The 16,604-nt window shown below is 45.5% G+C and overlaps 1 protein-coding gene across 3 annotated transcripts in view; it reads left to right on the top strand.

The window, feature by feature from the left end:
• The window catches only part of LOC140425321 (adenylate cyclase type 2-like), a 1,061,108-nt gene that overhangs the window by 801,866 nt on the left and 242,638 nt on the right, over positions 1–16,604 (top strand). For all 3 annotated transcript variants that reach the window (XM_072509476.1, XM_072509475.1, XM_072509478.1), the window contains exon 6: positions 14,190–14,344. In XM_072509476.1, coding sequence (XP_072365577.1) covers positions 14,190–14,344 — 155 coding nt within the window. The remainder of the gene's footprint in view (positions 1–14,189; positions 14,345–16,604) is intronic.

Genomic DNA, 16,604 nt, shown 5'->3' with positions numbered 1-16,604 from the left:
CTCTTAAAAGTTAGGTAAAACTAATATGTTGCTCTTTTTTCAAACACAAATCAATAACAGATTGAGGTTTATAAAACTTATTAGTGGCTTATTTAATCTCTAATAGATCAGAGCTCCTTACAAGAACTACATTACAGCATCTGAAAGCTATTTATCCGACCTATTATTGACAGACAAAGGATCATGGTGACCAGCCTCGTATCTCTAGATTGTGGAGCTGGTGAATGAGGCAGGTTTCTGGGTAATATTTTACTTTGATTAATTATCCAAAATCTTCCTAAAACTGGGCAGTTTTGCAAATGATTATTTGCAAGGTAAATCAGTCCTTTTGCATATGCCTATCCATTCGGGACTGAAAACATGTGCCTGGTCTGTGGAGAGCAGGGGAATCAGGTGAAGCCTGTCAAAACATGTTGCCTTAACCAAGCTTGAGAATCAAAAGCTGCCTTGCCTTCCTGTCTGCCATGCCTGTGCACATGCTTATTGCCTGAACCCTGGCAGTGGAATTATTAGGAAATATAATTTTTTTTTACACTAAGAGAGCTGAGGATGGGGTGGGCAAGTAGAGTTGAGGTAGAAGATATTCTTCTTTAAAGCAGAGGAGACTAAGTGAGAATTTGCTAAGCGTAAAAATCCAGGGTTTAGAGTGAATTATGCAAAACTGTTTCCAATAATTGAACGATTGATAACCAGAGGTCACAGATTTAAGGAGCGGGATTCTCTGTCGTTTGACTGCGGAATCAGAAACGCAATTGGATGGACAATTGGTTCTGACGACATAGTGGCAGCTGCCGATTTCATGCCAAATCGCAATTCTCCCATGCCTGACAGTGGCGTCAATGTGTTCACTCTGCACGTACAGTAAACGCCGTTGGCATATCATTAGTGGGCCTGACCCGGTATTCTCCCCGATTCTCCGCCTCCACAGGCAGGAATTCCCGACGGCGAGGTTCACTTGTGCTTTCAAAAATCGAGAAACAGGTGGCGTGGGAGAGAGAGAACCGTGGGCTGAACACTGACTGGGTGGGGGTGGGAACAGGAGTGGGGCCGGTGCGACCCCGCATGGGACTGGAGCGGTGTCTGTGGTGATATGCAACACTGTAAATACACAAGGGTTTCATGTAAATACACGTAGACTAGATAGACACTAGAGGGAGCACCAAAGACATGACAAACAGACATTCAACCAATAGGTCAGTAAGATAGGACACGGCCAATGGGCAGCCACGATACACACAGAGGTGACACTACCACAGGAGCGCATTACACCAAACCATATAAAAGGACACAACACACATGCTCAGTCTCTTTCCAGTGGAGACATTTAGTGAGTACACAGGGTTGATTTAACGTCACACCCACCACGTGGATTATAGCAGACTGATTAGATTGTCTGAGTAGCTATAGAAGGGTTAACAGTAGAGTCAAATCCAAGTAGGAGAATTGTTAACAGTAATAAATGTGTTAAAGCTATCTCCAAGTTTGAACCAAGTTTCAAGGAAGTAGCTTATGCTACGTCAAGAGCATAATAAAACATGGTACTACGGAGTGAACTGTTTAAATCCATATAGTTACAACTCAGCAAACAGTGACAACCAGCAACAGCAGCCAGACAAGATGATGTTCGAGATTCCTGTTCCACAGCAGCTCAGGTACCAAGGCAATCTCAATGAAAACTGGCGTTGGCTCAGGCAGAGATTCGAGATCTACCTGGTAGCATCTGACTTAGATGGCGTGGCGGATGCAGAGAAAATAAAGCTTCTACTTACCATCGCGGGTCCAAGACCAGTGGAAATCTTCCAGACCTTCAAATACTCAAAGGGGCAAAACAAGAGCGACTTCCAGGCAGTCCTGGACAAATCCCAAGAATTCTGCGAGGAAGATAGGAAATAAATTGGTAAAAGAGGCGCCAACACTCGCCACGAGGTAGGCTTGCAGCAACAAACAGCAGTTTTGATTTGCAGCCATCTTGGAAAAGGTGCTGCACATGTGCAGTTGCGCGAAGAGCACGCAGAACGGGAAGGTTCGTTTGCGCATGCGCGAGAAGCCGCACATGCGCAATTACGAAAAAGGCCCCAAGTAAAGGAACAGCGATCTGCGCATGCGCAATTGCTTCCTACGCACTACATCACAAGCGTCGTGACGTCAGAGGCCCCGGACCATGTCCACTTAAAGGGGAAATGTCCCAAAACAAGAAAAAAAAAATTAACGCCTCAAAACAAGATTCTTTCACCTGGAACGACAGCACAATGCCTGAAATTTGACCAGTAGCTGAAAGTAACCTTCGCAGAACCCTGCAACATGCAGTAAGCACCGCCCTAGAAGATGATATGGTCTTGGAAGACAATGACTTAGACGAAGATTTCATCTTGGGAGGTGGCTACCCCAGTACCAAATCCGAACAGCAACTAGAGGTGGTGTACATTGAAGACCCCGACGATGAGTTCTTCGGATTGGGAAATCCTCAGCCCAGCATATACGACATCCCGACTCGTGAGTGCAGGATTATGCTGCGGCTTGACGCCAGGAGACAGAGAGCGGTACAAGCCCACAGAGAGCGGCCTGCTGCCACACAGAGAGTGGTCCATGCACCGCGAAGAGTCCCCGACTCCACACAGAGAGTGGTCCATGCACCACGAAGGGTCCCAGCCTCCACACAGAAAGCGATGAAAGACTCCACAGCGAGACAACTGCACGTCCCCACACAGAGAACACAGAAAGACTCCACAGCGAGCTCGTGGACAACCTCCATGATAGAAGCAACGCAAGACTCCAGAGCGCAATCCTTGCATGAACAAGAAGTGATGACAGTCTCCACAGCGAGACCAATGCACGATTCCACACAAGGAACGCTGCAAGACTCCACAGAGGGAGTGACACAAGCCTCCACAGCGAGCTCGTGGACGGACTCCACGATGGAAGAAACGCAAGACTCCAGAGCGCAGTCCTTGCATGAACAAGACCATGAGGGTCTAGCAACCTCCTCTGAGCAACCAGCAGCAGACGATGCAAGTCTGCCACGCTCAAGTGAACAACAGAAAGACTATGACAGTCTGCCACGCTCAAGTGTACAGCAAGCTGACTATGACAGTCTACCATGCTCAAGTGCACAGCAAGAAGACGATGACAGTCTACCACGCTCACGTGAACAAAAAGCGACTATGACAATCCACCCAGATTGTTTGAGTCACCAGAAGAAGACTCTGACAGTCCCAGCTCAAGTGAACGACAAGAAGACACTGAGGCTCTACCCACTGTAGGTGCGACAAGTGACGACGGCTTCCCACTTCCCATACCAGATGTGCAACGTGACAGACCTCAGCTAGTGTGTACAGAGGCACTCGACAATCACAGTGAGACTACTGGTGACTCCAGTGACACCACGTTAATTCAATCCTCATCCGCTCGAGCCTCTCCACAAGCAAATGCATTCCTGAATGTTTTGACTCCGGATGTGTAGCATCAAGAAGCCTCAGCTGACTCAAGTGAACCTGCAATGACTACGGACGGGGAGCGTCAAGAAACCAAAGCTGATTCAGGTGAACCTTTAAGGACTCCAGACGGGAACCATCGACAATCCAAAACTGACTCAGGTGAAACAGCCCAGTCTCCAGATGGGGAGCAACGACAAGCCAAAGCTGATTCAAGTAAGCCAGACATGACTCCCGACGGGGAGCGCCACGGTCTCAGTGATGGCACGCTCAAGGGAACAGCAGATGCCACAAAGGACGCTGACACGAGTAACTGTGTGAAGGACTCGTGTTATCTACAGTGTGTGGTCCTTGAGCGCAGCAAACACGACAACAAAACCAACCAACACAACAACAACATCAAAGACAATAACAAGAAGCGTACCAGAGGCAACAACGTTGACAGCAAGCGCGACAAAAACAACACCAATGGAACTACGACTGGCACGACGTGGTACAACTCTGCAAATGAGGGACACTGTTCCTGCTCAGCTCAGTACAATGACATACCATGGCAGGACGATGCATCTTACCAATTCACATTTGCCACACTACCAACAGGCAACCCAGCTTTCAGGATAGATGCCATCAAGAATTGCTACCATAAGCATCGAAAAAAAAAAAGAAACAGACTCCAAATCAGTCAATGAAGTGATTTGAACACTTGAACACCTCCTGATGACCAAACAACGGGACACTGACGACGTTCACAAGGGAATGACAACGTCACCATTGACACTTCTATACCAGACCATATAAATTCATGAACTATTGGACTCATAACTTTTATTTTGTATTTTCTTATCCTCAAAGTCATTGCAACTATTATTTGGTCTTGTATACTATTGTATAGTCATCACAGTCATCATAACTTGTACATAGCAACACTTATCTACGTAGTTTATTCAATTTTCTTTAACACTGTTCAGAAAATATGTAACACGAAAAAAGGGGGGATGTGGTGATATGCATCACTGTAAATGGTTTCAAATTCAGATAAGTATTTATTTGGTGGTGGTCTCAAGACGATCCATTAAAAGGTACTCACTAGGACACATATGTACCTGATTTTCATGATGTGGCTGGCTCAGCACCGCTTGTGTTTAGGGTAATCCAATTTTGGATGAAGGGCCTGATACAAACATTATGCTCTTTATTGCCGCTCTGTATTGTCCGGCCTGTCACCGACCTGAATGTTTCATCTTAATGCAATTATGGTCAGCGGCGTTTAATGTCTTGTGGTCCCAGGAGGATACTAGGGAGGCAAAGGCCAAGACGTCGGCCTCTTTCGCCCCCTGAACTCCCAGGTCTTCTGACACTCCAAAGATCGCTATCTCTGGACTCAGCACCACCCGTGTGTTAAGCACCTTGGACATTGCCCTCGCGAACCCTTACCAGAACTCTCTAAGCTCCGGGCATGCCCAAAACATGTGGACATGGTTTGCAGGGCTGCCCTTGCACCTCATACAACTGTCTTCTACCCCAAAAAACTTGCTCATTCTCGCTGCTGTCATGTGCGCCCGGTGGACCACCTTAAATTGAATTAGACTGAGCCTGGCACAAGATGAGGAGGAATTAACCCTGCCCAGGACCTCTGCCCACAGACCCGCTTCCAACTCCTCACCTAGCTCCTCCTCCCACTTGCCCTTGAGCTCCTCCACCGGGGTTTCCTCCACCTCCTGTAGGTCCTGGTAGATATCTGACACCTTCCCCTCCCCCACCCAGGTGCCGGAGACCACCCTGTCCTGTATCCTCAGTGGCGGCAGCGCGGAAAGGCCACTACCTGTTTTTTCAGGAAGGCGAGTACTTGCAGATATTTAAAGGCGTTTCCTGGCGGCAGATTAACTTTGTCCTCTAGCGCCTTCAAACTGGGAAAGCTTCCGTTTAGGAACAGATCTACCATCCTTCTGATGCCTGCCCGCTGCCAGCTCTGGAACCCACCATCCATCCTTCCTGGGACAAACTTGTGGTTGTTACATATCGGGGTCCAGACCGACGCTCCCTCCACCTTCTTGTACCTCCTCCACTGTCCCCAGATCCGCAGTGTCGCCACCACCTCCGGACTTGTGGAGTAACGGGTTGGCGAGAACGGCAAAGGAGCCGTTATCAAAGCTCCCAGACTAGTACCTTTACATGACGCCACCTCCAGCTGCTCCCACGCCACCCCCCCCCCCCGCCCCATCGCCCACTTCCTAATCATAGCTATATTGGCCGCCCAGTAGTAGTTGCGAAAGTTCGGCTGCGCCGCCACCCCCCCCCCCCCCCCCCCCCCGACTGCGCTCCAACTGCGATCTCCTTACTCGCGGGGTCTTATTCAAAATCAATATCTTTTGACGATAATGGGTGTGTCTACTAGGTTTCCAGAGGCCATTCCTGTACGTAATATTACAGCTAAAAAGATTGTGGAGGCGTTACTTAAATTCTTTACTAGATATGGACTACCCACAGAAATACAATCGGATCAAGGATCAAATTTTACCTCAAGGTTATTCACTGAAGTGATGGATAGCTTAGGAATAAAACAATTTAAATCAACTGCGTACCATCCAGCATCGCAGTACCATCCAGCATCGCAGGGAGCATTAGAAAGGAGGCATTAGACATTAAAGACAATGTTGAGGGCTTATTGTCAAGATTATCCAGAGGATTGGGATAAAGGAATTCCATTCGTGCTGTTTGCAATTAGAGATGCACCGAATGAATCAACCAAATTTAGTCCTTTTGAACTAATTTTTGGTCATGAGGTAACAGGACCACTTAAATTGATTAAGGAAAATTGGTGAGTGAGAAATTAGAAATTACATTATTGGATTACGTATCGAATTTTAGGGAACTATTAAATAGAGCAGGTGAATTGGCTGGACAACATTTAAAAGTTGCACAAAATGTGATGAAACGGGAGGCGGACAAGAAATCCAAAGTTCGTAGTTTGGTCATTGGAGATAAAGTTTTAGTATTGTTACCAGTGGTAGGTGAACCTTTAAGAGCAAGGTTTTGTGGACCTTATAAGATTGAAAGGAAATTAAGTGAGGTAAATTATGTGGTAAAAACGCCAGATAGAAGGAAATCTCACCGAGTGTGTCATGTGAATATGCTTAAAAGGTACTTTGAAAGGGAAGGAGAGAAAAAGGAGGAGGTTTTAATGATTCTAACTCAAAGTGACGAACCAAATCCAGATGACTGAATTTGAGATACCTCAAATTAAATTGGAAAACGAGGATGTTCTTAAAAATTGGGATAAATTGTTGAGTTACCTTCCAGAGGAAAAACGGACTGACCTGAAAGAATTGTTGATATCACGTGGGCAAGTTTGTGGAGATAAATTGGGAAGTACTAAAATTGCTATACATGATGTAGATGTGCAAAATACTGTTCCAATCAAACAACATCCATATAGACTTAACCCTTTAAAATTGGCACAGGTTAACAAAGAGATTGAGAGTATGCTTAAAAATGGCATAATTGAAGTTGGTTGCAGCCAATGGAGCTCACCCATAGTGATGGTACCTAAATCAGACAGTACCCAACGGTTGTATGTGGACTATAGAAAGATTAATGCAGTTACAAGAACGGACTCTTATCCTATCCCATGTTTGCAGGATTGCATTGAGAAAGTGGGACAATTAGCTTTTATTTCCAAACTGGATTTACTTAAAGGTTACTGGCAGGTACCTTTATCTGAAAGGGCGAAGGAGATTTCAGCTTTTGTGACTCCAGATGGTATATACCAATTCAAAGTTATGCCATTTGGCATGAAAAACGCCCCAGCCACATTTCAACGGTTAACTAGCAAAGTTATTTCAGGATTACCCAATTGTGCGGTATTCATCGACGATCTGGTAATTTTCACCCAGATGTGGAAAGAATATTTAAAACATCTGATGGAGTTATTCGATCGACTTCAGGAGGCGGGTTTGGTGGTAAACCTAGCCAAAAGTGAATTTGGAAAAGCCCAAGTCACTTTCCTTGAGGAGTTTCTGATACCCTCAAGACAAAGGGAAATAATGCGATTTCTTGGCATGAGTGGATTTGATCGAACATTTGTGCAAAAGTTTTGTAGCGTGATTGCTCCACTGATGGACTTGCTGAAAAAACATCGAAAATTTCAATGGACAGCGGAGTTTCAACAGGCATTTGACTGCCTGAAACTGTGATAACCAATGCTCCTGTGTTGGAGAATTACAAGGGACTCTGTGATCAGATTGAACTAAAGTATCTGACTTTAAAGAGAAATGCCGAGGCGTAGAGAAATGGACGGATCATGCAAGGTCCTTCTTGTTTAAAGAGACTGTCAATCGAGAAGGATTTCAGTTGGAGGAGGAAAAATAAAAAATTGACTATATTGTTGTACCTGTTTGCGTGTGTTGATTTTTTTTAAACAAAGAAGTATATTTACTTTGTGCATTTCTTAAAGGATATTGAAAAGGTGAAAAATGAAACCATCTTGAAGTTGATGATTTTTTTTTCTTTTTCATGTGAGAGCACCTTTGAGAAATGGGTGTTGATAAATGAGTGTGTATATAAGTATCTGTAGTGAGAGTACCTTTAAGAAATGGGTGTATATTACTGCAGTGATGTTAGAGAGTGGGTTGAGCTGGGCTGTCTGTCAGCTTTTTACTTTCGTTTTAGGCTGTTTGCTGCAAGGGGTGTTTTAGTTTCATTTTCAGTGTTGGAGCTGAAGCCAGATAGAGCAGGTTTACTGTTGATCTCTCTGCCATGAAAAGACTATCATTTGGTGAATTCAGAATTATAAGTGTTCTCAGTAGTGAATGTGAACCTAATGTGCTTCTGGTAAAAGGTGTTTCTTCTGTTACCTGGATGTTGTTTGGGAAGTTATTAAGGATTACTTTGTGTTGTATTCCTTGGGGGTTTTATTTGAATTGATGGTTGTTAAGATGTTCACTATGTTTCAGAAAGGTTAACGTGAGTTCATAGAATAAACATTGTTTTGCTTTAAAAATTACTTTTCCGTTTCTGCTGCACCACACCTGTAGAGTGGACCGAGTGCTCCCCATACCACAATCTAGTAAAAGTTGTGGGTCAGGTGAACTCCATGATTCACTTTGGGGTTCTCTAAACCCTGGCCCATAACAGTTCTGAACTGCCAAGCTGCAATCACAAACTGAAACCCAACTCCACTCCAGATAGCTTTCTATTTGCCCTTTGCTTCTTAGCTGTTTGTCCCCCTGGCAACCTCAGGTCACATGGGAATTTTTTTGAATCTAATGATGTGACAATGAAAAAACAATTCACCCACTTCCACAATACAGAAAAATAATATACAGCATATGGGTCATAACACATCCCCAAACCCACCCTTGAATACGAAAAGCCTTTGTTGAAGGAAGGATTATTTTCACAATCCTTTCAAAGTCTAATACTTTTTAACATCATGTACACCTTATTACACACTGCACGAATAATGTTTCCCTTTTCACATTTTACAATTACAGAAATTGCAATGCTATAAGACTTAACCTGTAAGAAAACCAACCAAATATAACAATTAGGTTTTAATGTTGAATCTGCTTGTATCTTACAGTCTCTCAGATTTCCCACTAAACTGATAGTTGCAGTGACCTCAGCAGTCTTTCTCAATACAATGTTTACATTAAGACAGGACGTCGGCCTGTGCAGCAATCAAACACGTGACCATGGCATCATTAGCAGCACGCTCGAACCACCTGAGCTAAACATCCAACAATTACTGATGGAGATGGAGAACCCCTTCACTGGCCTTGTGGCATGCTTTTGAAAACTCACAAACACTCATATACATACATACATTACACCTCACTGCTGGAAAGTCCTGTTCTGTTTTTGTGTTCCGTCTTGCCTGTCCAAACGTTGCACATGTACAGATCTCCGCGGTTGGGAGATTCCCTGGTTGTGGATATTTTATAAAGTGTTTTATTGACTTATGGTACCATTGTACTTGTACTTCGGTTTATTCTGTGTTTTATGTATATCTAAAATCCAGATTGTTAATTTGCACACGACTATAATGATGTGTGGTATTTGAAGCATTTATTGCATGTATTTTTTTTAGTTTGTGTGTTTTTGGACTCTTCCATGTGTAGAAAGGGAGATATTCCCATTGGTAGAAAGGGGGACTGTTTTTACAGTGGAGACGTAGCTCCTACCTGTAAGGCCATACTGGTGATGTGCTTGTTTTTGTTTGATTAATAGTTTGGCATTTTGGACCGTCAAAACGTCTTTTTGTGGTGTACTGTACATTTTTTGCACGGAGATTTGGAATATAAATAAACACCTTTGCATGCAGGTGTCATGCGTCCTTTGCCTTCATCAATATGTTTATAAATTTGAGCCCATCTTTGGGCCGACGCTATCTTCACCCAAGCCTGGGGTGTGACAGCAATTGTCATCTCCAGCCAAGGGAAATTTCACTTTTTCCATAGATCAATTAGGAATGACCCCACAGTGACAAGGCCATCAACGTAGTCACATTTTAACTGAACCTATGCAAAGGAAGTAGTAAACAATTTTCAACAATACGCTGTATTAATATGACCCATAACCTCTGCTGAAGTCGGATTGCCACTCTGCTTATAGTGACTTAACTGAAATCCAGCCACTCCTATCTCGTCTGACTAACTGACTCAGACTAGGCAAGATCTGTGTAGACTGTAGCTTACATCCAAGGGCAGCTCGGTTAAAGGTAAGTAAGCCATCCCGCTTTTTTTACAGCACCAATTGGCATAAACCAGGTAAGTTTAAGTATCCAGCTACTTTGACGAGCCACAGAGAAGCTAAGTGTAAAAGGCTAATCGTTGGATTTATGGGATCTGGTTGGGCTGGGAGGTCAGGTCCAGTTGGGTGGTGGGAGGGGAGGGGTTGGTGGTGTCCTATGGAAATTTGGAGGTTGGGGCTGTAGTCAGGGAGTCGTGGGGGAGAGGGGTCTTCGGGAGGAGACCCAATGGGGGACTCATGAGAGGGATATTGGGAGGTTTTGAGGAATCCCATGGGCGAGTCGGGAGAGTCCTGTGCGGGCCTGCGGGAGGTCAGTGCAATAATTATCCAGAATCTAGAAGTAGTTTTAATATTTCTAATTTTTTTTGGCTAATTATTGCTGGTTGACAGCCGGAACCATCCGAAGTTTGCAATTTAAATTGCATTTTTGGTTGGTCCTTAGTGCAGGGCAATTGCCCAACAGTAGTTTGAACTTCCAGGGCAATCACCGTGCAATCCTTACCTTGGAATCTCTGGGGGTGGTGGTGGTGGTGGAGGTGGGGCGAAGGGGGTATGTGGATGGTGGTTTTCTCGTGCATCTTTGGGGTATCACCCAGATACAATGCCCCGGAGCTGGGAGGTTATGGCCCCATGTCATTAATCAGCGAGATTTTTGCAGAGAGTTCAATATCACAATGCCACCATCAGTGACCGCTCCTCTATCTCTGAAAATAACAATCTACTTACCTGTCTCATCACAAAAAAAAAACGGGATACTGCACCCTTAGATAAAAAACTATAGCTTCGTGCACCATGATTTACTACATCAATAAGCACAGGAAAACCAAACGGCAGGTCATAATTTTTACCCCGTAAGCCAGCATTCTCTGGAAGATCACTGTCATTTGTACTAATGCTACAGGGTTGCTTTTCGACTTCCAATATTTAGCCTTTATAAACTTCTATCAGGTCACCCCTCAGCTTCCGTCTCTCTAGGGAGAACGATCCCAGTTTATTCAATCTCTCCTCATAGCTATTGGACTGGTTTCTCCGATTTTGAGGCTTAAGTGCTGACGCCGGCATAGGAACAGTGGCGTTTTACGCCCGACAAAATGTCGCAAACCCTCCACCGATCCTCGGTCTGATGGGGGGCTAGCAGGCACGCAGCTTAGAACGCCCGGCTCTATAGGCGCGGATACAGCCGGAGAATTGCCAGGTCCGCCGCCGTGCAGCCACATGGCCATGCGTGGACCCGGCCTGCCAAATAGCGCCCTCTTTTGGCCAGGCTCGCCACCACCAGACCACCCCCCGCCAGTGCCCCCAGCCCCTGACAAAGTTCCTCCTGCCCGCGGCTTGGCTCTCCCCCCCCCCCCCCCCCCGACTGTGGCTCAGTCCGCAGCAGCCACGCCGGGTTCCCTAAAAGAAAATAGCATGAGTGACCCACGCCGTCGGGAACTCGGCCCATCGGGGGCGGAGTATCGGGGAAGGGTCTCAGGTGACGTTCTGAGGCCGCCCCTATGGCGTGCGGCGTATACGTTTGGAGGGGGCAGAGCATCGCAAAAGCAGCGCCGCCCCCGATTTAGGCCCCAATGGGGGTTCTCCAGCCGATCGCCGAACGCAATTTAAGTGTCGGAGACCGGAGAATCCGCACAATACCCTCCATACCAGGCAACATCCTGGTAATCCTTTTCTGTACTCTCTCCAAAGCTGACACATCCTTCTGGTAGTGCGGTGACCAGAATTGGACACAGTATTCCAAATGTGGCCTCACCAACATTTTATCTAACTGTAACATAATTTTCGAGCTTTTATACTCGATACCCCGTCCTCTGAAGGCAAGCATGACATGTGCTTTCTTTACCACCATTTCCACCTGTGCTTCCACTTTTAAGGATCTGTGGACCTGCACGCCCAGATCTCTCTGTGTCTCTCTGCTCCGAATGGTTCTGCCATTTATTTTTTTGCTCCCACTTGAATTGGACCTACTAAAATGCATCACCTCTCATTTGCCCGGGTTAAAATCCATCTGCCATTTCTCTGCTCAATTTTGCAGCCTATCTATATCCTGTTGTATTCTCTGACAATCTTCATCACTATCCGCAGCTCCTGCAATCTTGATATCATCCACAAACTTGCTAATCAGACCTGCTACGTTTTCTTCCAAGTCATTTATATACATTACAAAGAGAAGAGGTCCCAGTACTGATCCTTGCAGAATACCACTAGTTACAGACCACCATTCAGAAAACACCGTTCCACTGCTACCCTCTGTCTTCTATGGCCAAGCCAGTTCTGAATCCATCTAGCTAGTTCACCCCTGACCCCATGTGATTTAATCTTTTGTACCAGTCTGCCATGAGAGAACTTATCAAATGCTTTACTAAAATCCATGTAGACAACATCCGCAGCCCTTTTGTTGTCAATCATTTTTGTCACCTCCTCAAAAGATTCAATCAGATTAGTGAAGCCTGACCTCCCTCATATTAAACCATGCTGCCTGTCGCTAATAAGGCCATTCACTTCCAAATATGCATGGATCTTATCTCTGAGAATCTTTTCCAAAAATGTCACTATTACTGACGTCAAGCTCACTGGCCTCTAATTACTCGGGTTATCCTTGCAATCCTTCTTAAATAATGATACAACATTGGCTATCCTCCAATCCGCTGGGATCTCTCCTTTGGCCAAAGAGGACACAAAGATTTCTGTTAGGCGCCCAGCGATTTCATCTCTTGTCTCCCTCAGTAATCTGGGATAGTTGCCATCTGGCCCTGGGAATTTGTCTACCTGAATGCTTTTTAACACACCTAACACTTCCTCCCTCGTAATAACGACCTCTGAGACACCACCAATCAACCAGTCAATTCGTTTTCATCTTCCATTTCAGTAGCATCCATTATTTATGAACTTCACGTTCGTCTATGTGGAATCTACCCAAAATTCTTCCATCAGAACAACTTTCCCAAGTCTCTCAAAGTCTTATTCAACCATTATCAATTTGCACCACCTATCAAACACCATTTCCTTCTTTCTAGAAGATTCCATAAATGTTTGACCTTGTTTTATTTTCAAATTTCAATATTTCTGTCTCTACACTTCTGGTATGAACTCAAAAATATTGAGAACAGCATTCTTTATTCTGTCATGGTCACATGTTGCTCTTCTGAAAGAGATAATTATATCCCCAAAGGTTTTCCAATGAGAACACTGTGGGAGTCCAATTTCCTTTAGGCCATTTTAGTTTTATGCCATTTTTCTCAAATGACACAAAGTACAATCCACTCCTTCCTCACTAAATTTAGATAGCAAGCGGATATTCTTTGCCAGTGTTGGCTCTGTACCAGCGTTATCTAAAAGCAGAAACTGTGCTGGTGGGATGCCCTTAGTGCTGCTGGACACATACTCAGTTGTGCACATTTAGGTGAGGGCATAAACTAGAACGGTAAGTTCCAAAAAGGCAGGGCCAGCATCAAATAAGCATCAGATGCTCACTGACATTACAATCTGCCTTCTCCGCATTCTTCCACTGGCACACACACAGTGCACATGCTAATGCCCTCACCCCGATGGTGTTCAGCATGGACCACGTCGGAAAGGCGCAGAAGTTGCCATTTTCACACTGTGACAGCACCTCAAGTCCTGAAATTACCATCATTGGGGAGCATAATTTTGCAACCTCTGCTTCTTTACAAATTACTTACGTATTAGTAAGAAATAGGGCAGCACGGTGGCGCAGTGGTTCGCACTGCTGCCTCACGGCGCCAAGGACCCGGGTTCGATCCCGACACTGGGTCATTGTCCGTGTGGAGTTTGCACATTCTCCCTGTGTCTGCGTGGGTCTCACCCCCACAACCCAAAAAAATGTGTAGGGTAGGTGAACTGGCCAAGCTAAATTGCCCCTTAATTGGAAAAAAGAATTGGGTACTCAAAATTTTAAAAAAGAAAATAAAAGTATTGGTAAGAGATGAGGAAATATAACATTATAGCATTTTAATTTGTTTTTAAAAATGTTTTCTTTTATTTCTAAAGGAACGTCTGTTACTGTCATTGCTTCCTGCACATATTGCCATGGAGATGAAGGCTGAAATCATTCAACGATTACAAGGACCTAAATCTGGTCACTGCCAACTGGAAAATACAAATAACTTTCACAATTTGTATGTGAAGAGGCACACAAATGTGAGGTACTTTCATTTTTTTCTTAAAAGTGTAAAAAAGCTGTAAGAAAAACACATCTTGACAATGTTGTTGTCATCTATTGTAACCGGAAGCACTTCATAAAATTATTGAGTCATTTCAGTTGCTGCTGATTATTTTTCATATGTTTCCTATCTGTACGCTTCATGCATTAAATCATAAATCTTTAAAATAGCAAACTTTACAGCAGCACATTTCAAACTAATATCAAGATTAATATAAGAACCACTGAGAGCATTTTTTTTGCTTTATTATTTTGCATGTGGGCTGGCCAATTTTGTTTCAGCTCCAATAATGGTTAACAAGTCAGATGTTTGATTGAAACTTATTAGTATCAGCTCTCTTCATAACATTCCTTGGAGTAAAACAGATTAGCATATTTAAATTTTAATTTAAAAATGCAGGGCTGGATTCTCTGTCAGGGGATCCTCCATTTCGCTGGCTGCGCACTCATGTCTGCGAATTTCCTGACGTTGTGAGGGCACCCACAGTGGGAAACCCATTGGCCTGCTGTCGGGACAGAGGATCCCGCTGTGGGCGGGGGTGCGCCTCACCAGAAAACGAGTGCGGCGGGATGGAGAATCCCGCCTGCAGTAGCTGTTTTAAGCCGGATTCACTCGGCGCCTGCAATTCTCCTGCCCAGCATTAAGCCGACGCGAGTCACTACTGGCCTCCAAAAATGGACATGAGATGCTATGACCACGTCGGGGGGGGGGGGGGGGGGGGCCTGGGGGCGGGCGAAGGGGGGGGCTGCTGGATGGTCTTTGGAGCTCCCGGGTGCTCGGGGATGTGACAGACACTGGCACTCTGGCAGTGCCAACCTCCAAGATGCCAGGGGGTAGTGCCAAGGGACACTGTCAAGAGATGAGGTATGAGGAGGTAGCGCACGAGGGGCAGAACATGAGGAGGCAGGTCATGGGGGGCATTTGGCGACCCTTAGCAGGGTGTTGCTCACCTGGGGATGGGGGGAAGTGGAAATGCTAGTACTAGCGACTGCGGTTGATCTTGATGCCAGCGATTGGTATGGGGGGAGTGGTGTTGCCTGATGTCGGCGATTGAGAGGGAGTGGGTCTGTAGCTTTATTCTGAAATTTGGGCGCACTTTAAAAATTGTGCCTGGTCTCTGAGGTGCCAGACCTGCCAATTTGTTTCTGCCCCCCCTCCTTTCAATACTGGATCAAATCACATCGCCCCCCCCCCCCAAAAAAAAGATGACTATGTACAGGACAATTGCAACCGGAATCAGGTCAGAACTGCTGGCATGATTTACACCGATTTGCGTGACCGAAATGACATTTAGTCTATTTTTTAGAAAAATCCCACCCCTCATCGATGACAACAGTATGCGTGCAGCATATGCTGTGTTACTGCTAACTTCAGGTGAAGACCAAGATGCTGAGCAGCTGCCCATCAGTAGCAACAGCAATAGAAGGGTGTGCAGAAGCACCAACCTGCCACTAACAATAATAATAATCGCTTATTGTCACAAGTCGGCTTCAATGAAGTTACTGTGAAAAGCCCCTAGTTGCCACATTCCAGCGCCTGTTCAGGGAGGCTGGTACGGGAATTCAACGCACGGTGCTGGCCTTGTTCCGCATTACAAGCCAGCTGTTTAGTCCTCTGTGCTAAACCAGCCCCAATTACTGGAGCCCTGCAGGAATGAGTGGATCAACACACAGGTGGAGCCCGCAGGATGCTACAGGTAGCATATCGGTTCTGTAAGCTTTGAATAAACTACCTTGGTTTGTTAGAAAACAGTGCCTAAGGCTCGGTATCATGTAGGGTATGCACCCTACATGCATAGATATATGTAGCCTGCTGGAACAAGTTCTGTTGACAACTGAACTTGATAGCCACACTTTGCCAGTTGCTGTCAAAGTTACCACCTCCCCCAGCTATGCTCAGTGGTTTGTGAAAGATATTTGCAGATTATCGCAGCAAGTGACAGACACAATAGTGTATAAGAAAAGTTACTGATCACTTCTACACCAATGGGGCAGGAGTGTGATGGTGGGGGAGGGACATGCCTGGGTATGGGCGGAGCCTGCAATGCCAACCGGGGCCACCGGGTAGCCCATGAAACCTGGCTGGGTACAGGGGTATGCGCTATGCAAACATGCTAGCCTTCCACCCCCTGCAGACAATGGCATTTGGCATTCAACCAGCAACGCTGGCCGCCGTGGTGGTGGTTACCGCTCTGCGAGATGTCCTGCGGCCGCATGAACAGGGGCCGCTGGGAGAAGAGGGG

Source organism: Scyliorhinus torazame, chromosome 6 (genome assembly GCF_047496885.1).
Source record: "Scyliorhinus torazame isolate Kashiwa2021f chromosome 6, sScyTor2.1, whole genome shotgun sequence".
Taxonomy (NCBI): Eukaryota; Metazoa; Chordata; class Chondrichthyes; order Carcharhiniformes; family Scyliorhinidae; genus Scyliorhinus; species Scyliorhinus torazame.
Note: the sequence above shows the minus strand (reverse complement) of the source record. Positions and strands in the feature narration are given on the sequence as shown.